This window comes from Hydractinia symbiolongicarpus, chromosome 2, assembly GCF_029227915.1.
Source record: "Hydractinia symbiolongicarpus strain clone_291-10 chromosome 2, HSymV2.1, whole genome shotgun sequence".
Lineage (NCBI taxonomy): Eukaryota > Metazoa > Cnidaria > Hydrozoa > Anthoathecata > Hydractiniidae > Hydractinia > Hydractinia symbiolongicarpus.
The window spans coordinates 30,329,402-30,351,625 of NC_079876.1; the positions used below are offsets into that span (position 1 = coordinate 30,329,402).

Genomic DNA, 22,224 nt, shown 5'->3' on the forward strand with positions numbered 1-22,224 from the left:
GTTTAACATAAGTGTTCTAATTCCGAATCACAAGTCGTCCTCCATCTTCATTATTAAGCGTCACCACCAACTTTTCTCATCAATTACCATCACCAGTTGTTAACAAGAAAACACAGTGAGTTTAATGGACCATTTAAGATCATAAGCCAATGAAGATATTTAATTCTGCAGGATTTTAAAAAAAATGACATAGCGAAAGGAGCATTTGTCACAATCAAACACAATCCAACGCAAACACAGTACAAGATAGCTCGCGTGTTGATACGATCCCGTTGTTTCTCTAACTTGACTTCTCCTGGTGTTTTTAATCTCCAGATCTTAAATATAATAATGCCATAAATAATTAAAATTACATTAGACAGAACTAAAACGCTAATTACAAAACCTGTCAATAAATTTTCTTCGTGATCACGAGAAGTTAACCAAACTGGGATATAAATTACAACGATAAGACACCACATTACACATAAAATTGTGGTGGTTCTTTTTATCGTGCTGTAAACTCTTGCAAAGATTGGCATTGAGATAGCCATGTATCGTTCATATGCTAACAACAAAACATGACAAATGGAGATATGGAATAAAGCTATTAGCAACGTCACTGATTCTGTTCGATGTATCACCCAATCATTGAAAATGTACAGTACCAGACTGAAGATTGAGAAACCGATATCTGTTACAGCGAGACTAAGTACAATACACTCCACGGGCTTTATTGCTCCCAATCTGCGTAAAATTATAGATACCACAAAAACATTTAAGGCTACTGACACACTGTGAATTATTATTTCTTCCACTTGCATAAGTGCCATATTTAAAATCTGCTTCAAAATATACAGGATGTAATTTCGGTTCATCAATCCGTTCTATGGGTTAAAAAAATGAGAGAGCCTATCCTTATGTTTTTGTGAGTCATAATATCCACCTCTTCCCCAGACCTTCACATTTATACCGACACAAAAAAAATTCTGCGAAACTTGAAAAGGCATAGATTAGAGTTTAGTAAGGATCAACAAAAAGATGTTTGTTTTTAAACTTTCAATCAATTTGCAGGTCCAGCGAATGCTTGCCAAACATTTCTTGTGTGACATTTATTTCTCTGTTTATTTTTCCCATTTATATTTTTATAATTTTTTTATTATTAACCATTTAGTACAATATTTCTTTTATCCACGTCCGTGTTACGTCCTAATTGTCAATATTCAACTTTCAATACAAATTTTTTTTTGTCACCTGCAACGTGACCGTAAGATCTACAAGAAAGAAAAGAAAGAAAAAAATAGAATCTTAAAGTTGATCAAAGCTATGGCGTCTTCAAAAAATGTTTTTATTGATAGGGAAATAATGAAGGAAAAAGTTATTTGAATTAATTTGGTGATCCGACAGGACTAAAGTTATAAACAGGCAAAGAAGCTTTACCAAAACATTTAAAAAAGAGTAAAATAAAACCTGAACAAACATTTCTCTGTTTTAACAGCGATAGTTAATTAAAGACAGCATCATCCACCAAAGATAATTTTCTTTCAATCCAGAAGAAAAAACTTTCAAACATACTTTCAAATGCTATGGCTGTTTATGGCCTAACAAGAGATACTTTACTGATCACACTACATAGTTTATCTCTTCTTTTCAACCTATTAGTTGTATTCACTATCATTCGGAAATGGAAAAAACGTGGCAAGTATCGTGTTATGGCTTTCAGCATAGCGTTATCAGATATATTGTTTTCCATCATTAATCTGCCAGTATATATAACCAACTTTATTTTACACAACGGAAGTAACACACTGGTCGTGTTCATGTTTTTATTTCACGTCTCTCTTTGTCATATCGTTTTACTCGCGATAGAAAGATTTGTCGCCATTGTTGCACCTATCTATGCAAAGATAAACATTACAAAGAGAGTCACTGAGAAGTTATTGATAGCTATTTGGATTGTGTTGTTAACTGGTTACGTTACCTTAGGTTTCTGCGTTGGGTATATTCAAAAAGTAGAAAAATTCGTTCAGAATAATCTTTTAGTTGGTTTTGCATGGTTGATGTTATTAGCAACTGTTTTCGTTGGCAGTTTGTACGCAGTTGTTGTTTACAAGCTCTGGAATATGCGACAACCTGGTGAAGTACAAAACAAAGAACAAAAACGTAAACACATGAAAGCTGTTATCTACTGCTTGTGCTTGACAGTTTGTTTTGTTCTCTCGCATATTCTTTTCGCTATTTTAGAAATATGTGGTAAAACATTAATCTATGAAGCACATCTATTGATTATACTAAACGCACCGTGTAACGCGTTGTGTTTTCTTATTAAAGAGCGAATATAAGGTTGAAAAAGAATATTACCAGCACATTTGTGATGTATATTTAACCTTTTTTTTGGTAAAATAAAAACAAGCACTGAAGTAACACAGTGCAGGTTGATATGTGGTTGTTGCGTTTTCGTCGTGGTTGAAAATATTTTGTAATAAAATATTTTATGGATTAAACTCACCAGTTTATCAACCTCGTTCCCTTACATTTTCATATTAAAGTCAGTAAGAAGAAAGGCACTTGGAATGACGCTTTCAAGTTGTAGGAAAACTCTCAAACTAGTTTGACTTAGAAGAGTTTAGAGAAGAAAAGTAGTTCAAGAGAAGAAAATATACTTATGTGTCCAACAGTACTTGGTTTGTTTTTCCAACTTAATCACTTGTCCTGCATATATTTTAAGGAAATAACTCTCTAACGGGCCATAAAATTATTAAAAAGCACATTAATAACCAAAGCAGATATTTATTGTCAGAAAAGATGGTTGGTTCACGCTATGCGTATTTTATACATAATACAACTTTATACAAAATAAAATAATTATCTTATATAAATATTTATAATACAATATGTAAAGAAAATAATTACAGTACAATTCAAAGGCATTGATAAGATACAATAAGAAATATTTAATACATTTTTTACATATGCTCAATGTGAACCGTAAGTGTGTGTTCTTGGGAATATACGACTCATTAGCACGATGTCGACATTTTCACACTATAATTAAAGTGATGACGTACCGTCACTTTGGTGAATGGAAAGTTATGCATATCACTTCAACATGTACGAAATTTAGTAACATGGCTTTTCAAAATAAGTAAAAAGGTTCCAATTCGCTGTCACGGTTACACGTTAGAAATCGTAAAATAGCAATCACCATAGCAACACCCTTTGACGCGATTATCAATTCTAATACTTTGCATCCCACATTCCTTTGCGTGTATGAAAATAATGAAAAAAGAACGGCAGTCTGAGTCGTTCTATTTCGATGCCATTTTTTATAACTCTATCTGCGAAATCCCAATCTTCTCCGCCCCATGAATTTTTGAACTTTTCCACGTCCATACCTAAAAGATCAAGCTCGTTATTCAAATAAATTATAAAAAAAATAATACTGATACCCAACTTCGTAACTATGGTAAAACCTGCAAGATTAAGACACTTTAATACAAGAAATATTAAATACCAGTCGTCAACCCGTGGAAAATCCACGGGGTCGCCCGTCTTTTATATGTCGCAATTCGTGTTCCCGTAACAGACAGACGACGGCTATTATTATAAAGACAAGCATCAAATTACTTCTTGGAATGGCAAATGTTGATTTTGACAGGTGATTTTTTTGTGTCTTTCAAAAAATTCGACAAAGAATCATTATTAAATGCCAACTGTTCAAAAGTTATCGCGCAACAGATTATTGGAAAAAATATCCGTCATCTAAAAAAAATCGTCACTTTTGTCCACCCAAAACAATTCCTTTCCTGTGTCACTCACTTTTTTATGCAGACGGAAAAAAACATTTAAAGACAATCTCGTCTATGGGGTCGAGGTTGATTTAAAGCCTTTCTAGAATATAGTCTTAAGTTAGCATTCCAATAAATTTTTTCTTGACGTCAAAAAAAAAATGCTAAAGATTGATTGCTTAGCATTGCGTACATTGGTTGGGATAATTAAAAAGCCAATAAAAAAACTTCAAGAGAATTTCTTTTAACGAAAAACTAAAAAAAAAAATAAAAAAATTAAAGGGAGAATTTATTTTGTGAAGCTATAGATTTTAATTAGGTCGGGTTTGTGAAAATCTTTAGTCGCGAATGGGTAATTACTTTTTGTATTCTTTTCATGTTCAGTACGCAATTAAAGGGTAGAATTAATTAAAGACATATCATGCCGTGTAATAAGCCAGATTTTGGCTCAAACTAAAGGTATGTTTACATAAAAAAAAATCATTTTTGTTCATTTGTATGATGCAATAACCGATAAAATGTTTTCATAAATGATAAGTTAATAAATTATATTGTTTATTAAAAAAAATGTCGCCAGCTAGACATTAATTTATCCAATGTAGCGAAGGCACAAATAAATTCCCCACTAAATTTGGTCATGCATGTTCGATCTTTAATGGGCGAGGTTTTGTTTCAATGTGAAAGCAATCTTAAAAAATTTTGCATGGTAACTTTTTTATGTTATTTCGCATTTTTCTGTATCATATTACTTTAATTTTTCCAAAATACCTGGTTAGCGATGGTCATTTCGGATTAACGATGATCTTTCCGGGTTAAAGATGGTCGTTAAAAAAATAGAAATCATTATTTACCTCCTATGCTATCCCAGTCGCTCTTGTAAAGACCAAATATACCGTAACCGAATGCTTCCCAAAATCCAGCAGGTTTATCACTACTTCTACCACATGTCAAACGCATTAAAAGAGGTGTGTATCCCATTTTTCCTTTAACACAATGCTGAAAATGAAAAATAAGTAGCAATAATCCAGAAGGAAATAAAAAGAGAATCAAAAAATTCTATAAATGCTATGAATCACGTGGAAGCCAGAAAATTATTGATCGAGAGTCGATATGAAGTCGATATAAAATGTTATTAGTCCCGTACCTTTCTGGTGTCATCAATAAAATTTAGTGGAAATTCTAAATGGACGTCTGTTTGTAACACAATGCTATCAGGATCTGTGATTGTACTAACCGCTTCTTGGATGGCAGATGTTTTGTGAAAATGACCTGTCTTTCGAATTACCTGAAAAATTGTGTTTGATAAAGATGCTATAGCCCTCAACTTTTATTTCTTATCCAACCACAGCTACAACAACTAAAACAACGACAACAAAGACAACAACGACAGCAACGACAACAAACACAACAAAAACAACAACAACAACAACAACAACAACAACACGGCTGAAACTAAGGCAACTAACCTTCCAATGGGGTAATGGACTTCGTCTCAAGACTTCTTCTGCATCAACATCAAAACTTTCAAAGTCGGTCAGAATTAGATTGAATCGAGTGTCATTAGTTTGCAGATAAATTTTACTGATCGATTGAATATATTGATGAACCCAGAATCCTTGATTCTTTACTAATATGAAAAATAACATATATCAACAGAACGCTTCAGACGAAAAAACAATAATGAAATTAAACAGATAACAGTAATAGGTAATTTAATCAACTTTCAGAAAATGGATTTCTTTGTTTAACTTTGTTAGATGGGGTTGGCTTGCATCAGACAATAACAACAGAATTTCTACACAACCCTACCTGAAACTATCAAATTAACCATTGCGTTCTTTTTCCACTGAAATTTTTTTGGATAGTACAGTGAAGAGGTATGTATAGGTCGAAACAAGTACACGGATAGACGTCGAAGAATTTTCAAATGATTATCTTTCACAACTAATTCAAGCAAATATCTGTCTCCTTTCAGTTCGTCATTTTCTTCTTCCATGTTCACTAATTTAACTAATACGTAACGTCTAAAAATAATTATTACGTCAAAAAATAAATAGTTTTTGTAGGCGCTGCGTACAATACATAAGAAGGCAGAAGTATATAAATAGTACCACCCCCCAATTACCGCCCCTCAGCATCTGCATGCCTATATTGGTCACCACAATGCTTAAGGTACATTTTGTGACCTGTGTTATAAAAAGCAATTTTGGGGAATAAATGAACTTGTCTGTATATTGATATTTACTATAATGGATTGCTTATCCACTACTTATCCACTAAAAAGTTGTAATACAAAGAAAGAAAATTTCGTTTAAATTTTTTTTTAAAACAAAAATTAGCACTATAATAATTTTTCAGTGTGTATTAAACATAAAGTTAATTAATAGTAAGTAGTAAATTAATTTGACAATTAGCTTGAGGTGTTTATCTTGCACACAGCTGTACGCTAACTCACCCCATCTACTTGCACAATTGAAAGCTGACCCACCCCATCTACTTTACACAGCTATACGCTAACCCACCCCATCTACTTGCATAATAAAAAGCTGACCCACCCCATCTACCTGTACACAGCTGTACGCTAACCCACCCCATCTACTTGCATAATAAAAAGCTGACCCACCCCATCTACTTTACACAGCTATACGCTAACCCACCCCATCTACTTGCATAATAAAAAGCTGACCCACCCCATCTACCTGTACACAGCTGTACGCTAACCCACCCCATCTACTTGCATAATAAAAAGCTGACCCACCCCATCTACCTGTACACAGCTGTACGCTAACCCACCCCATCGACTTGCATAATAAAAAGCTGACCCACCCCATCTACCTGTACACAGCTGTACGCTAACCCACCCCATCTACTTGCATAATAAAAAGCTGACCCACCACCCACCCACCTTCTTGCACACAGCAGCATAATAAATATTTTTTTCTATACATAATTTTATTTTTTCATTTGTTCTATATATTGGAAATTGCTTTGTCATGCACAAAGAACGAGTGTCGAGAGGCAAAGTGATGTTTTCCGATTAAGACAAAAAATTAGTTCGCAAATGATGCAAAAAGATTGGAAACATACGTTTAATTAGATTTGTGGATTTGTTATCACCACACCTGCCAGCCAGATGTCACTAACAAAAGTTAGATCTTAGTAACTAATAGTTCTACACTTAATCAATTCTTTTCTAATATGTAATTCAATCTTTTAATTTAAGCTGATAAAGAATTTTGAATTAGACGGTTCAAAAACAACCAAACTTCTTTCATATTAAATACAAGTCTACCTAGCTTAAAGCTTATCTCCCGCGAATAAGCAAGTTTGGGTTAAAAGATCTTTGAAAGTGAAAATCTTTGTTTTTTTTGAAAAATCTTCACAATTATGGAAAATTATGACGTCATGACCAGCTCTAAAACATGTAATTGATGTTATTGAGCATAATTATAGTAAATAAGGATTGAAAATTTTTTAAAATGCCAAACAAATGTGAAATCGGCACTTGGTTACTAATTGTATAATTGACATTTCTTTATCTAAATTAAAACGTGTAGCCTAAACTCTTACAGAAATCTATTTAACATACTTTGCGTAAGCCAGCTTCAAAGCATTCATATATTTACCAGTTACCCATTGAGCTGTTTCGTCTGTTGCCAACATGTTTCCTTCACAATGCATTGGCTTTAAAGATTCGCCGACGCACTCCTTCGTGTGGGCCCACGTTTCGTCCTTGGGAAAAATTTTAGTTGTGATGTTGTAGTAATGAGGTAAATGCACAGCTCCGTATGTCCCCAGGTTCTTTGCTTCACTGCTATTTCGTTTGATAAGCCAACTTGGTTTGTAAGTCTTGAATAGCAACGCCTCTCTAACTTCTGAGAATCGTACGCGAGGGAGAGATAAAAAATCGCGACTATCTCTTGTGAACAAAGCAGTATTACTGTGCAAGATCCGTTCTTTCATTTTCTCAATCTGTTTCACATGACTTGGTAAATCTTGCTGTCTAAAATCAAATTTTAAATGGTCCAAATACACTAGCCCGTTTTCCATGTCCGAGTCATCATAGTATTTCGATACGAATTTACTGGTAATTGTTTCAAATTGATGAGACGTTGGCGTCATCCAGGCTACTTGTAAATGAGTTCTCCCTCGTTGTTGTTTCCAGAGAATATCAAAAAAATATTTTCTGTCCTTCTGGAGAAAAATATCACGTGACTTTTGTTCGATATACTTGTCGAACTGATCGATATATGACCATTCTTTACCTAACAAAGAAAAACATCACGAAAATGAGCCCAAGAAAGAGGAAAATACATTGTGAAATATTAAGTCACATGTCCCGTGATGTAATTCTAATATTTGGTTGTTACTTAGTGACATTAGATCTAGACTGAAAAATAGATTCGCTTCAAGAGTTGCTCGAAACCTAGTTGGCAATTCACTCGATAAAAAAACAATAAAAAAAAACAGAATTTATTCCCTAGAAATTGTTATGCAGGTTTGAATAATCGGTGAACCAACACCCGGCTTGTAACCTCTGATTGCACTAAACAACATAGTTCCAACTTGCTTTAAGTTAGTAATTTTTATCATATAACATTAATAGTACATTCCTTACAGTTGTGTTGTCATGCTCTAACATACCATGGCACAACAAAAAGGGGCACAATGTAAACTAACAAACCTTACTTACCCACTTTGTGCCCCCTAAACTCTCAATTCATTAATATACAATATTTATTAGAAGTATGTTCGTAAATTTATTAATGTTAATGAGTTTTATTTCTGTTAATTGTGACTTCAAGTTCTTTGTCTAATGTGTAAAGGTGGGTTTCCACTCAAACGAATTTGGTTGAATCGTTCGACGTCGATCTATTCGACCGCATTCATTTGAGTGGAAACCCGCATTAGGAAGAACCTATGGTTATTTTTACACCATTACAACCCACGAGCTTTAAATAGAAAAGGGTTGAAAATACTTAAGGACATGGTTACACTACTTAGATTAATTTAAAGCCCGTTGAAGCAAAAAGAAGCAAAAAATTTATAAGTAAGTGGTATATGTCGAATTTCGTTTCTTAGCTTATGGTCTAAGCTCTTAACGCCTCATGGTCATTATGCTTAGCTCATCGTTAGCCCATAGTGAGAACCAAGCTTTAATGACCTTCTATAATTATTGGAGCACATTGGAAACCGGATGTATGAGATTTTTTGCAACCTTTGGTCGTAAAAAATATGACGGAAATAAAGCCATATGATATTTTAGAACTACAAGACGAAAAAGAACACAAGGGGCTCTTTGACATCAAGCATCTCAAAACAGCTAATTTCTTTACAAGCATGACTGTTAATTCCGTGATATTGTAATGAAAAAATATTGTATATATAGCTACAATGCACTTGACCTTCTGTGGTCAGTTTAAAGTGCACCAAAGTCACTATCTTTTTTTTCATGATTGCTTTTCACCACAAACAAAAACTTGACTATCGCACTTAAATCCAGTCATCCTTAACCTCATATTCCACCTCTTAAAATTTCCTCCATGGTGGCTATGAATGAGTAATATTTACAATGAAAATATATTTTAGCTGAAAGTGTAAAAAAAGGCGAAAATAATTTATATGCTTAGAAGTGGCTGTTTTGTAGACAACAATAAAATGTTAAAAAAAAGAAAGGATGATTTGTTGATGGTCCACATCGTAGCCATTCACAAGTATATAGAGCAGAAAAAAGAGTGAAAATGGAATTAGCAGTTTGCCAGAAAAGCTGCGGACAGTTACAAAATTCATTCTGAAAAAAGACTCAAAATAAACTTCTTGAGGTTAAATGCTACTATGCTAGAAGCTTGTTGAATATCGGTCTCTAAAAAATAAATAAAAAAGAGAAATCTACATTAATTCATAACGTATGAACTATGAACGCTCTCTGTAACTTTATTTTAAAAGAAAATTTTGAACAGAAAGGGGTGCGTGTTGAAGAGGGGTGCGTATTGAGAAGGGAAGAGGGAGAGGGGACAAACGTTAGTTGGTATAATCCCTTACCTGTTGTTCTACCGACGCTTCCAATGAGTTGGACGTGAAGTGGGTCTTCATCTTGACTTAACCAAAATTCCGAGCAGTCATCTGAACTGATTGCAAATTTAAAAAGCCCTGTTTCATTTGGATGTATGTAACCAAATACACGTGCACCGAATTTGACATCTGTTTGTCGTATGAACAGATCGTTTGTAGTGTCTCTGCGATACGGTGAAAAGGGAAACAACGGGTGACTGCGTAAATTCTCCACGTTAAAACCGCAAATGAAATCCCAGTAATGCACGTTTACTTTGTATTTTAGATGCTCTTCCGTTTCTGGTTGCACAATGCTGAATACATGCCGTTCTAACGTCGTTTTCACTGGTTTATTTCGAAATAAACTTACAATAACAAAATGATTTTTGGTCTTCATGTCCAGCAAAGATAGGATAAGAAATAACAGCAATAAAATGACGCTACAGTAGACAGTTAAAGATAAGCGAGTTAAAGGATTCTGGTGCAACATTGTGACTAGAACGAACTCACAACTTCCTTGATCACTTCTTTCCTTGCAAGGAGTTGATTTATTAGGAAGTATAAATCCTTTTTAATTCGACCCACGCTTGAGTTAATTAACCATTAAGAACTTTTCAGCATTGATTAGCTTTTCGACTAAACACAAAAACGTCTTCGAAGTGTTCCAAAATAACTTTTTTGTTGTTGCGAATTCGATCTGGTATGACCATTGCAAGCATATCCCTACTTGTTCTCTTGTGGTTAAAAAATACTAAAGATGTACATAAAAAACAAAAAAGCTTTATTGAAGCTTAATTCAGGTTTTTTTAATTTTCATCCGGATGGAGAACAACTCTGTTGGGGGTAAGTAGAAAGCTCCATTGTAGTGGTTTTATAATGCAACGTCTATCACAACTAATTAAAATCGAAGTGAAAAACAGCGCTTTTGTCGGTTGATGTTTAATTGACATACATCTATATGCCTTTATAACGGATATATGTTTTAATGTATGTTTTAATATAAGGTCGTACAAAAAAAACAACTTTGTACCTAGGATTAAAGTTTTGTGTGCATATTTTAAAAAGCAAAAAGTCTGTCACATCAATTTTGTCGTTTGTAGCACGCGAAGGGGACAGCGGTAAATAAAACTGCTGATTAAAAAATCATGATGTAAGAGAGTTATTTAAGATGCCTCGCTACACTGGAATGACCCATCCTCGTCCCCAGGGTCTTGTGGAATGACCCGTTCTTACTATTATTTAGTTTTTGTAACAAGTAGATAACAAGATCAATTGAAACTCTTTAAACAAAGAAGGTATAGCGTTTTTATACTGTATTTTATATTAAGACGTTTGCGGAAGAACAACATGTTGTACCCAAAACGTCAATCAGACTGTATAGAAGTCTATTAGTGTTTATTTTTATTTGTGATTATTAAATTATTTATAGTTCTACATCTTTACACAATTTAGCCCTACAGGTACAAGCTTTAACCTAAACACAAATGTCAACATTCACAGGGGCGGATCTAGGGTTAGGCAGCCTAGGCAATTGCGTAAGCCTAATTTTGTGGCCTAGAAAAAAAATTCTATAGATTTAGATAGAATAATCTATAAAAAAAAGAATTATTTTCGTAAATTGGTTTTGGCATCCGCCGATTTCGACTTCATGACGATGCAGCGTTTTTTCCGATTTTTTCATCATTGATATTTTACTTAAAAGCAAACCCGGGGCGAACTTAGGCAAAAATGTCGATTCGCCTAAATCGTCCGCGGGTTTTAAAGTTCTGAATGAATGAAAATCACAGGTGGAAGAAAAAACGTCTAAAACGTCCGCGGGTTTTCAAGTTTCAATGAATGAAATTCTGAAATGGGAAGAAAAAACGCCTAAAACGTCCGTGGGCTTTTAAGTTAAAACGCCTAAAACGTCCGTGGGTTTTTAAGTTTATACGCCTAAAACGACCACGGGTATGGTTACATGAACGACAAGTGGATGCTTCTTTTTCAACATGGTTTAGCTGGGTCAGGTCTAATTGCAGGAAGAACCTCAAGTGGCTAGAATAAATCAAAGCAATTGTATGCTAGCTAAGTTAAATGAAAAAGTTTTGAATTTGGAAACCCTTTCAGATAATAAAAGGATTGGAAATGCTGGAGGGAAGTATTTTTGTCACGTCTGCCATGTTGTTGTCTCAAACCAAACCTTCATCCTGCCTCTGCAAGAGACAATAAATACATTGCTTTAAAGTAAGTAATACTTTATATATTTTAGTTTTTACTGCTGCTTGATTTAAGACAATTTTGTTTCAAGAACTATTCTCAAAAGTGGTAAACCACCAGATGTTCTTACAAAATTCCCCAATTACGTAAGGTGCGTAGCGCCGCAATGTAATTGAGGTTTTATGAATATAAAATTGAAATACGATTTAATATTGGATAATCGAGCCCATTCTCGCGAATAATGGCACCCCGGGTGAAGCTAATGTTACAATTAAGAACCAAATAAAAAACGTTGATAAAATGCTATGTTCTACAAATATAAACATTACAAAAGCGTGTCGTTAATAAAAACCAAGTGTACGACTTCGAACAGACGACAGATCTGCCACAGGTTTCACCTTCTATAGTTTGAACAATTACCTAACAAGATAAAGGAAAAAAATCATGCATTAGGTTGTCTCTTTGAAGCATCGGGCTGTTGGGTGGGACAATATTAAATCGTATTTCAATTTTATATTCATAAAACCTCAATTACATTGCGGCGCTACGCGCCTTACGTAACTGGGGAATTTTATTTCATATAAAATTTCCATACGATTTAATATTGGATTATCGATCCCATTCTGCCTCATAATGCCACCCCGAGTGCCGCTCTGCCTCAGTTCAAAGCTTATTTTCAAACACCTTGTCCTGGTATATTTTAGCCTTATTCAAAATAGGTCTATGATAATGTTTTTGCCAGGTTGAAGATTTTGAAGACCATTGTCCCCGATCAAGTATACTTTTCAGGGACAAACTCATTGCCTTTGCTTTAGATGAAGATGCTGGTCGACAGGAGTGTGCCATGAAAAGTTTAATGTCTACCCCTGCGTTTTTAAGTACAGTCTTGATCCAACCTGCAATAGTACTACGAACCACTTCACGATAAGGTTTTACTGGACTTAGTAGCAATTGACATTGCCGGTTACAACGCCATCCCTGGGATCTTACATTGTATTGGTTCAAGCAAGAAACAATGCACAATTTTTTGTTCTCTGAAAACTCATGATACTCAAGTTCTGGTGGGGGACTCCCTTTTTTCCGAGTTTTTGTTCTCTCAGAAAGTTCAAAAATATACGAAGTTTGTGTTTTAACCATGTAGCGGATATCTAATAGTTTCAGTTCTGATCCCCTGGAAGCTAAACATAATGCCAACAACATGACAGTTTTTAAAACTAATAGGCGATCTGTTAGATGTTCATTTTCCGACAAATTTCCTAAATAAGACCTGTTGAACATCCCACACAAACACAAATCTGGGTTGTTGAGGTCTCTTATTTGCCACACCCGTGGTTAATTCACACACCCTCGGATGTTTGCCTACATAAAAACCATCAATAGGGGCATGAAATGCAGAGATAGCTGATCTTTATCCATTAATAGTGCTATACTGAAACCCCTGTTCGAACATTTCAGCTAAAAAATTTAAAATATAATTCAAAGAACATTTAACGGGATCAACTTGTTGTTTACCACACCAGCTAGCCCACTTTCTCCAGGACTATTCGTAATTAAAGAGTGTGCCCTCTGTTCTGACACTTGTGATAAGCTCTGCAGCTTTTCCTGATATTCCCTCACCCTCCAAAATTTTCCTGAAATTGTCCAAGCCACCAGCCTCAAAGTTCGGTTTTCCAGAAGTGGATGGCTCTTTCCCTGAGGGTTTGTTGGAAGTGACAAGCTTTGTGGCAGGAGTAGAGGATTGGTCACTAGCATTTCTAGGAGAAGACCATACCACGTCTGCGTTTGCCAAGCAGGAGTTATCAAAATCATACACACTTCTTCCCTTCGGACCTTGGCTAACACTCTCCCTAATAAGGAAAACGGAGGAAATGCATACGGGTAATGGTTCCCCCACGGTTGTTGCAATGCATCAACCGCTAAGCAACCTGGGTCTGGTTTCCAAGACATGTAACTCGGTACCTGATGAAAAAGTCTTGATGCAAATAGGTCTACGTCTGGTGTGCCCCACCTTTTGCATAGAGTCTTGAATATTCGAGGATCTAGAAGCCATTCGCTCGAGTCCACAAAGTTCCTGGACATCCAGTCTGCCTTCACATTCAGTTTCCCTGGTAGATGTTCTGCTGTAATTGTGATCTGCTTGGATAATAGAAAAGTCCACAGGTCTTTCGATAACTGAGTCAAGCAAGGGTCCTTGGTGCCCCCCATTTTCATTATATAAGCTAGCGCTGTCACATTGTCTATTTGGAAGTAAATATGTTCTAAGGGCATCATTTTGTAGAAAGTTAGTGTAGCTAGATAGACCGCTTTAATTCTAAGATATTAATGTGAAGGTTGGATTCTTGCAGAGACCATTGTCCTCCTATATTCCTTCACTGACAAACTGCTCCCCAACCTAGTTTGGATGCATCTGTTTGGATTATTACCCCCCTGGAGGGATTTTAATAATGATCTTCCTTGGGTCAGTGTCAAATTGTTCATCCACCACCGGATTTCCCATAGAGCCTGTGGGTCTAAATGAACAACTGCATTGTAACTTTTATTTAATTGTAAAGCTTTTATCAAACACTTTTGCTGTAAGTTTGCTGGAATGACCGCTGGGGAGGTTGAGGATAGTTTGCCCACCAGACTGCTCAGTTCCCACACAACCATTGAGGGTTTTGTTAGTACCTCTTTGCATTTCTCCTCTATTCTTTTCACTTTTTCTTGTGGCACGTTCATGCTCATGTTCACTGAATTTATCTCTACACCCAGGAAATTTATTGTTTGAACTGGCTCCAGAATAGACTGGCTTAAAAGCAACATGTCGTCTAAATAAATGATTACTTCAACATTGATTTTTCGTAAAATTGAAATTGGAATTTTCATCAATTTGGTGAATATCCGTGGAGCAGGCCCCAGTTCGAAACACATGCAGAGGAATTCGTAGAGGTTTCCCTGCCACTGGAACCGTACATATTTTCTTGACCTCTGATGAAGTGGGACACAAAAATAAGCATCTTTCAGGTCTATTTTGCACATACAATCCCCTTCCTGTATCATTTCCTGTATCAGATGAAGTCCCTCCATTTTGAAATGATGGTAAGGTACAAACTTGTTCAGATGTTTCAAATTTATCACAGGTCTGTTCCCCCCATCCTTCTTGGGAACTAAGAATACATTGCTCAAAAACTCCCCTTTTACATGACATATGGACTGAATGGCTCCCTTCACTAGCATTCTCTTCACCTCTTCGGTCACTAGAGCAACTTCCTTCTGATTCATTCGGAAGTTCTGAGGTATTTTTTGTTGTTTGTTGTTTTGGTTGTTCCATGAAAGGAATCTGCAATCCTGAGACATACTCCAAAATTTCTGGGTCTTTTGTTAGTATTTCCCTGGTGCCGTTTGAAACTGTTTGTTGTTGAAGTCGATGATGAGGACTTTCTTGCCAAACCATAAACTTCTTTTGATTTCTTCTTTGTCTTTGCAGTATCGATTACGTGCTCCTGAAATTTTTTCCCAAACAGATTGTCTTCTGTTGGAATTTCCAAAAGTTGCGACTCGTCTTTCAACGTGACTTTCGCTTTCTTTTTGTCTGCCATGATAGCCGACAACACATTTAATCCTCGGTGATAAGAAACAGTATTAAAAGCTTGTCCCAATAACAGCACAGTTTGCTCAACTGATTGAGATTGATCCTTCCAGGAAATCTCCTCAGGGTTTTGCCTGGATGCACCAAGTGACGCTTCAATTGCATACCAAGTACGGCTCAAAGGCCCCATAACATTGCATATCTTTTGTTGGATTCGCTGCAATCCCTCATCCAAATTCAACTCAATATGTTTTCTGCTTTCTTCTAACAATTCTTTGCAGAATATATCCAATTTTTTTGGCTTAATGATATTTGCAGGAACTGGATTTTCATCCAGCACACTGTCTTTCAAGTCCCTGTCTGGGACGAAAGGTTGCATGTATTTGTTAGCATACTCTGCTAGTTCAATAGGCAGTTCGTATTCATCCTCTCATCAGATAAAGCTTCAAACCGTTGTCGTTTAAAGCAAGGTTCGTAGTCATCAGTATCCCCTTGGATACTATGCTGCAGGGGACGTTTCTCCCCGACTTCGTGGTCTAAATCACCACTATTCTCCGAAGAAATTTCCAATAAAACGTCTCCATTATCTTCCATTGTGGTAGTCAGAATGATTGCTGAGATAACTTTAGATAAAATTTTGAAAATAACTTTCGTCTGCTTCGCTTGCGAAAAAAAGTCGAAAGAGGCAGAGCGGCACTTGGGGTGCTATTATGAGGGAGAATGGGCTCGATTATCCAATATTAAATCGTATGGAAATTTTATATGAAATAAAACGGGTGATTTAAATCTCTTTGTTATCAAAACAAAAGGTTTTAACTTGACCTCCATTGTTTGTTTATTAAAGCCCAATGCTAAACGAGATAACTGAAGCAATTTATGTAAACACTGTCTTGGCGGTCAAAAAATGTTTGGAGGTGTATGTTAGTTTGGTATAGAGTATTGCTAAGCTGCATGTATTAGTTGGAATTTTGTTAGTTTTTTGTTTATTGTCTTTACAGACTCTGTGTAGCCGTTTATGCAACTAGGTATCCTTGTGTCTGTGGAAAAGGAATAATTCACGTAAGATAACTAAGGGACAGCTCTTTTATAAACGCAAAAGTGTAAGCTAAATGTAAATAGGTCTGTAGATCCCCCTTCCCTGGGGATCTACAGATAGGCAATATTCGAATGTTGTCAGTCCCTGAAATCATACGCACTCGGAATGTGCTCCTGTTAAGCAGGTAGACGACAAGTTCAAAATACTTTCTATTCTCTAAGAAATCGATGTTTACAGTATGAGATATACTCAAGGGCAAAGGATTCCATCTCGTCCCAACGTCAAATTTGTGTCTCGATTGTAAGTGTCCCTAAGAACTTTGACTTTGTTGGAACTTTCAAACAGTAGATTTTATATACTACATCCCACTGCTCATTTTAAAAATTTAAGAACACGAGGAGATCCTTAACTTTCCCATGCTGCTTTTAATTGTGATAAAAATGCTAAAAACAAAAGAATGAAACAATACCCAATCTCCAAGTTTGTTATATAATTTTTCTTCTTTTTTTGTTGAGCAATGCAACATATAATTTTGTTTTAGGATAAGATACATTGATGTCAGCCATGGAAAGTATTCTTCTGACAATTAAAATCACCATCAATTAAAGAACACAGGAGATTCGTTATGAATCCTTATAATATTGGAAAACTATAACAATGGATATATATCTATATATCAAATGGATGGATATATAACAAAATAACTTGTACTGATAGAAATGGTTTTCACGTAAAATGATCTGTTACAGACTGCAAGCCAATAAAAATGTCATGTTAAGTTATGCATATCAGTAGAATTTGTATATATCTATGTTGCTTTTTATATGAGAATCTTCAGAATTGACCTAGTTAATAAAACTTTCCTAAAGAGTATTAAACTACTTTTGAAACATAGTTGACAGGGGCATGTGAGGGTAAATAATATTCAGACATGTTAAATGTTTTGATGTTATTTTTCTGATTTCTAACTCTTTTCTGGCTTAATAAACTTTTGTGTAAATTTCTTAACATTAAAATGAATGCTTAATAGAATTTGGTGCAAAACTACACCAGTGACCTTAATATCAAACTTTATTACCTTCATAAAGGGGTAATTACTATATACTTTTTGTAGACGTTTCTTATGCGTTACTATCTTACACTGTAAGTCTACTGAAAAGCTTTCATACTTTTATATGCTGCTTTTCTCCTTTTACATTTGCAGGTTGTTAACACAGGCTGTAATTTTCGAAACAATAATTCTACTTTGCACTACTGTTGACTATCTATTCCTAAAATTGTCTTGTAATGTAATTTTTTGTTGTATTATTAGCTATTAGACTTATTGCATATTTTGAAATAAAGTAACTCCCCAACTTGGAACTCAGCGATTACTTGTACTCGTATTAAATGCGTAAAACGTAAAAAAGATGCTTAGATGATACCAGTGTGGTATGTCATTCAAAGGAACTATGGCAACGCTAACCCTGTTTCGAATCTAATTTACTAAACGGACTCGTTTTCCATCCGCATGTTTTAGCGAGGATACAAGTGTTAAACTACGGAGGTTGCTTTTATTTAATGGGCTATAAAGACACTTTCGTTTCTAATCTAGAAACGATTTTTAATAACTAAAAACCTCACTTTTGGGAAGATTTTAGCTCCTTTTATAATAAAAACACAAAACGTCCGCTTTACCTCGTACAACACCATAACTCTTGATATTACTTTGCCAAAAAATCTATCAAATTTTGCCTAACCAAAAAAAAAATCCTATATCCGCCCCGGATTCATTAAAATTCATTCTAAGATTTATTGTTTTCCATGCATGAATCATTGTAAAGGACGATTATGCGCAGTATAATGAAGTTTAAAAAAGCGCGCGATATTTAGTGCCCAGTGTCCCCTGCTTGTTCGGCCGCTTATCGTTCAAGCTCAAATCTCGCGCGAGACAGACGTGGTTCTCGGTGTGCTCGGTGGGAATATGGATATACCGCTAGCACTTTTGCATGTAAGTATGATCAATTCAATAGATGCGAGTAAGCAAGGGCGTAGCGAGAAATACGCCCACTTGTAACAGTAATAGATTTTAAAATTTCACGGCATTTTATTGTGCTGTTGATTGCGGCGGTGCTGGTAAAAAGCAGGGTTTAGGTCTATGCACGTGTTAAATAAATTACGCACGAAATATTAGTGATATTTTTAAAGATGTATGTTAATTGAGTGGAGGTCAACTTGGTAGATTACTTAGCTAACCGTATACTTTTACTTTGACGTAACCACAATATAATTACAGGTAGCCAAAAGAGACAAACACAACACATTTTACTAGTTGAACGACTCGTGGAAAAATTCAATTAATTAGGTATGTTATGTGGATGTGTTTTGATTACGTTATTTATGACCTTCCATATGACAATCAACCTTGAACAAAAAAATTTTTAATTGTTTTTTAACGAGTTGCCTCCATGGGTAGAACTCAATATGCTGATCAAAATAATGTATCGCGTGTTTTTAAATTGTCTCCAAAGAAAAATTTTTGTACATTGTCGGGTCTCCTTATTCTCCAGAACTTTAAGATGTGGGCTATTACTCAAAACTACCCTTAACATTTTTATGAAATCCTTCCGTTAGGATTATGCTTGGAACTTGAAACTTACAAGATAAACTTACTTCATCAAAAAGAAACATACTTTTAAAGTTTTGACACCTGAATAAACAGATTTTCCGGATTCTTTTGGATGTTAGCAGAAAATCATAAAAAACCGGATATTTGAGCGATTCACAAACATGTAATATAAAGACCGGAAATATGTTAAACAGCTTTTATTCAGATACCAGAAACTACACAAAATGTGTTAAAAGCTAATTTAAAATTTCCGTAAAGTGGTATTTAAGACTAAATTTTATGCTTCCGATATCAAAGAAAAAATGCTGACATAAGCGAAAATCTGTGGCTGCCATTAAGTTCGCTTTATGACATGTTATAACTGTGGAAAGTTTGATTTCCTGTTGCAAAGCCTATCAAAAGTTATGTAGGGGTCGGATTCTCGCTAATAATGTATTCGAAAAACTCTGGACCTAACAGTGTTAACATTTGAAAAAAAAAAAAATAAAAAAATAAGAAATTAATTTTGTCGCGGGCAGTACCTTTTTTATTGTAAGTTGTCGATTTTATTCCAGATTTTCAATCTTAATAAACGAAAATAATTTTATAACTAGCTGTTTCCCGTGGAAGAATCCACTGTATTCTCATTTAATTTATGTAGCATCTTACATCGCATTATTATATAAATGACCAAAAAAATTTAAGGTGTCCAACAACTGCAGTATATATGTGACATTTAAAATCTAAATCTACTAAAATTACTGCTCTGACCATCTGACAAATGCGAAAATTATTCGGAAAGAAGTTTTCAAAAGCATTTCAACATACAACTCACCCATAAAATTGAAATCACTCAAAACGCCACATATATACAAAAAAACTGATCAATGTTAAACACAAATCTCTCTCATTGTATATGTTAAAATCAGTTAGTTTATTGCAAACCCTGCCAAAGGTTGACACAAAATGTGAAAAATAAACAATAAATTTTGCCTAGGTAGAAATTTTTATCTAAGGTGTTAAAAAGGGATTTGCAAGGATAAATTATAATGCAATAAAACATTATTTGATATATTGCATACGGTCCTTCCTCACCAAACTTTAGACAAAATGCCAACAAAATAACGGTGTTTAAATCTAAAATTAATAAAGTCCTTTTAGCAATTTGCATGCTGTTTTACCATCAATAAAGTAAACAAAATTTCAAATCTCACATAGTATTCTGTCACAATTTTTCATAAAATATATATATAAGTCATAATGAGTCATGTTAAACAACAGCAATCAATCTGTATATAAGTTCAATTTATGTCAATTTTTGCACCAATTTTGCAACACAAAATACAAATTCTAAATAATACTAAAATCTCTTATTTTGGTCCTTTGCATACCGACGGTCTCCCACAAATGTTTAATCAAAATGTAAAAAATGAGAGGTATTATTTCGGTACATATATCTACTGCATATGCCCTCTAAAACAATATTTTAATCCAAAATGCCAAAGAAAAACAGTTTGCAACAAAAATCAGTTATTTCGATAATATTGCATACACTCTTTCCTCACAAAAGCTTCACAAACTGTAAAAAAAAGAATGGTTGTAGGGAGTGCTTCTGATTCAACAAAAAAAGTTTTTTTGACATATTGCATCTAGCCCTTACCCATTAAATCTTACACAAAATTTCCAAAACTATATACGATTTAGAACACATCAAATTTAAATCGAGAAGGATCAGTCATTTCGATATATTGCACGGAGTCCTCCCCAGTAAGAATTTATACAAAATATAGAAAAACAAAGCTTGCAAGGTGTAAAATTAAATTCTTCTTCTGTGTATATATATATGGTCCTTCCTCGCAAAATTAACATAAAATGTCAAAAAGGTTCAGATATAACATCTAACATCGTGGCGCTGTAGATTAGTGGTTATAGCTCTCGTACTCTGTGCGGGAGACTGGAGTTCGATTCCTCTTGACGGCGATTCAACATGGGCGAGTGAATGTTACCATAGCCCCGGGTTAACCCAAGCCATGTGAGGGAGATTGGGAAGATGGCACACTGTGTGGGCCGTTGGATGTTGCCGGGAGTTGTCTAGTAGAGCGCGGGCTCTAATTGGGTCTGCGTAGCTCAAAATGAGCATTAAATACTCTAGGACTCTCCATCTACGCCATGGCCCCTCCTGGAAATAATAGACAGGGTATATCCCTCGATATTTGTGAGGCTAGCCATGTATAATATGCACATCTATCTATCTATCTATCTATCTATCTATCTATCTATCTATCTATCTATCTATCTATCTCTAACACAACAAAAATCAGTTCTATCAGTATATGTCATGCCATTGTCTTCCACCAAATGTTCCCCTTAAAGTTTCACAGACACAGCCTGTAAATTAAAAACAACTAAGATCAGGTATTTTGGTCTATTTCATACCATTCTGTTCCAAATAACTTATAAAATGTAAAAATTGAGTGGTAAAACAGAAATTTGCAAAATTCCATTTTTTATATGCATGTATATTATATGCCTTCTACAACAATAAGTTAATTCAAAATGTCAAAAAGAAGAAAAAAATAGCTTACAAAGAGTATAAAATTGAAATCAACAAAGTAGCTCTTTTGGTGTATTAAATATAAGCCATACGCACAAAAGTTTACACTAAATGTAAGAAAATGGTTGTGTTTAGTAATTCTAAATTGAGAAAAGTCAGTTCTTTTAGCATGCTGATTAAGGTTTTTGCCCACAAATTCTTACATGAAAATGTCAAAACCACAATTTGAAACAAATTAAACTTACATTTTAAAAATAAGTAATTTCTGAACTTTATTTTTAGAATATTTGGAGGAAAAGAACTTCGCAAACCAAAAAAAACCCAGGAAAATGTTTAAAATTTTCAGGGTTAATAACGTTTGATGTGTTTTGTGGGAATATATATACTGGGAATCTTTAGTTTAAAGCTAGCATTAGCTAGCTACAGCAGCTAATAGCTAGTCACTTAAATATAAACTGGAGACTT

At 34.8% G+C, this 22,224-nt stretch overlaps 4 protein-coding genes across 4 annotated transcripts; all 4 read right to left on the bottom strand.

The window, feature by feature from the left end:
- Positions 1-89: 89 nt before the first annotated feature.
- On the bottom strand, positions 90-812 carry LOC130630104 (cholecystokinin receptor type A-like). The gene has a single exon (XM_057443502.1). It carries the CDS (start codon positions 810-812, stop codon positions 90-92), a length of 723 nt encoding a protein of 240 aa, XP_057299485.1.
- A 1,941-nt stretch (positions 813-2,753) lies between these two features.
- Positions 2,754-10,550, bottom strand: LOC130630597 (N-acetyl-beta-glucosaminyl-glycoprotein 4-beta-N-acetylgalactosaminyltransferase 1-like). The gene is made up of 7 exons (XM_057444153.1): positions 9,810-10,550; positions 7,357-8,032; positions 5,577-5,791; positions 5,234-5,394; positions 4,912-5,052; positions 4,619-4,763; positions 2,754-3,374 (listed from the first exon to the last, which is right to left on the bottom strand). Exons 1-7 carry the CDS (start codon positions 10,306-10,308, stop codon positions 3,217-3,219), a joined length of 1,995 nt encoding a protein of 664 aa, XP_057300136.1. The 5' UTR covers positions 10,309-10,550; the 3' UTR covers positions 2,754-3,216.
- A 2,127-nt stretch (positions 10,551-12,677) lies between these two features.
- Positions 12,678-14,219, bottom strand: LOC130630105 (uncharacterized). Its single transcript, XM_057443503.1, has 3 exons — positions 13,527-14,219; positions 13,378-13,469; positions 12,678-13,281 (listed from the first exon to the last, which is right to left on the bottom strand). The coding sequence occupies exons 1-3, from the start codon at positions 14,217-14,219 to the stop codon at positions 12,678-12,680; spliced, it is 1,389 nt and encodes a 462-aa protein (XP_057299486.1).
- A 114-nt stretch (positions 14,220-14,333) lies between these two features.
- LOC130630106 (uncharacterized) lies at positions 14,334-15,275 on the bottom strand. Its single transcript, XM_057443504.1, has one exon. The coding sequence runs from the start codon at positions 15,273-15,275 to the stop codon at positions 14,334-14,336; it is 942 nt and encodes a 313-aa protein (XP_057299487.1).
- Positions 15,276-22,224: the final 6,949 nt, after the last annotated feature.

Coding starts and splice junctions, on each gene's coding strand:
- LOC130630597 (XM_057444153.1), bottom strand. CDS start 10,308: ATGTTGCACCAGAATCCTTTAACTCGCTTATCTTTAACTGTCTACTGT. Junction 5,395..5,576: donor GGTTAATTTGATAGTTTCAG/GTAGGGTTGTGT, acceptor TTTTCATATTAG/TAAAGAATCAAGGATTCTGG. Junction 5,053..5,233: donor GTCCATTACCCCATTGGAAG/GTTAGTTGCCTT, acceptor ACAATTTTTCAG/GTAATTCGAAAGACAGGTCA.
- LOC130630106 (XM_057443504.1), bottom strand. CDS start 15,275: ATGAATCAGAAGGAAGTTGCTCTAGTGACCGAAGAGGTGAAGAGAATG.
- LOC130630105 (XM_057443503.1), bottom strand. CDS start 14,219: ATGGGGGGCACCAAGGACCCTTGCTTGACTCAGTTATCGAAAGACCTG. Junction 13,470..13,526: donor AAAGTGGGCTAGCTGGTGTG/GTAAACAACAAG, acceptor TAAATTTTTTAG/CTGAAATGTTCGAACAGGGG. Junction 13,282..13,377: donor CCCCTATTGATGGTTTTTAT/GTAGGCAAACAT, acceptor GATGTTCAACAG/GTCTTATTTAGGAAATTTGT.
- LOC130630104 (XM_057443502.1), bottom strand. CDS start 812: ATGGCACTTATGCAAGTGGAAGAAATAATAATTCACAGTGTGTCAGTA.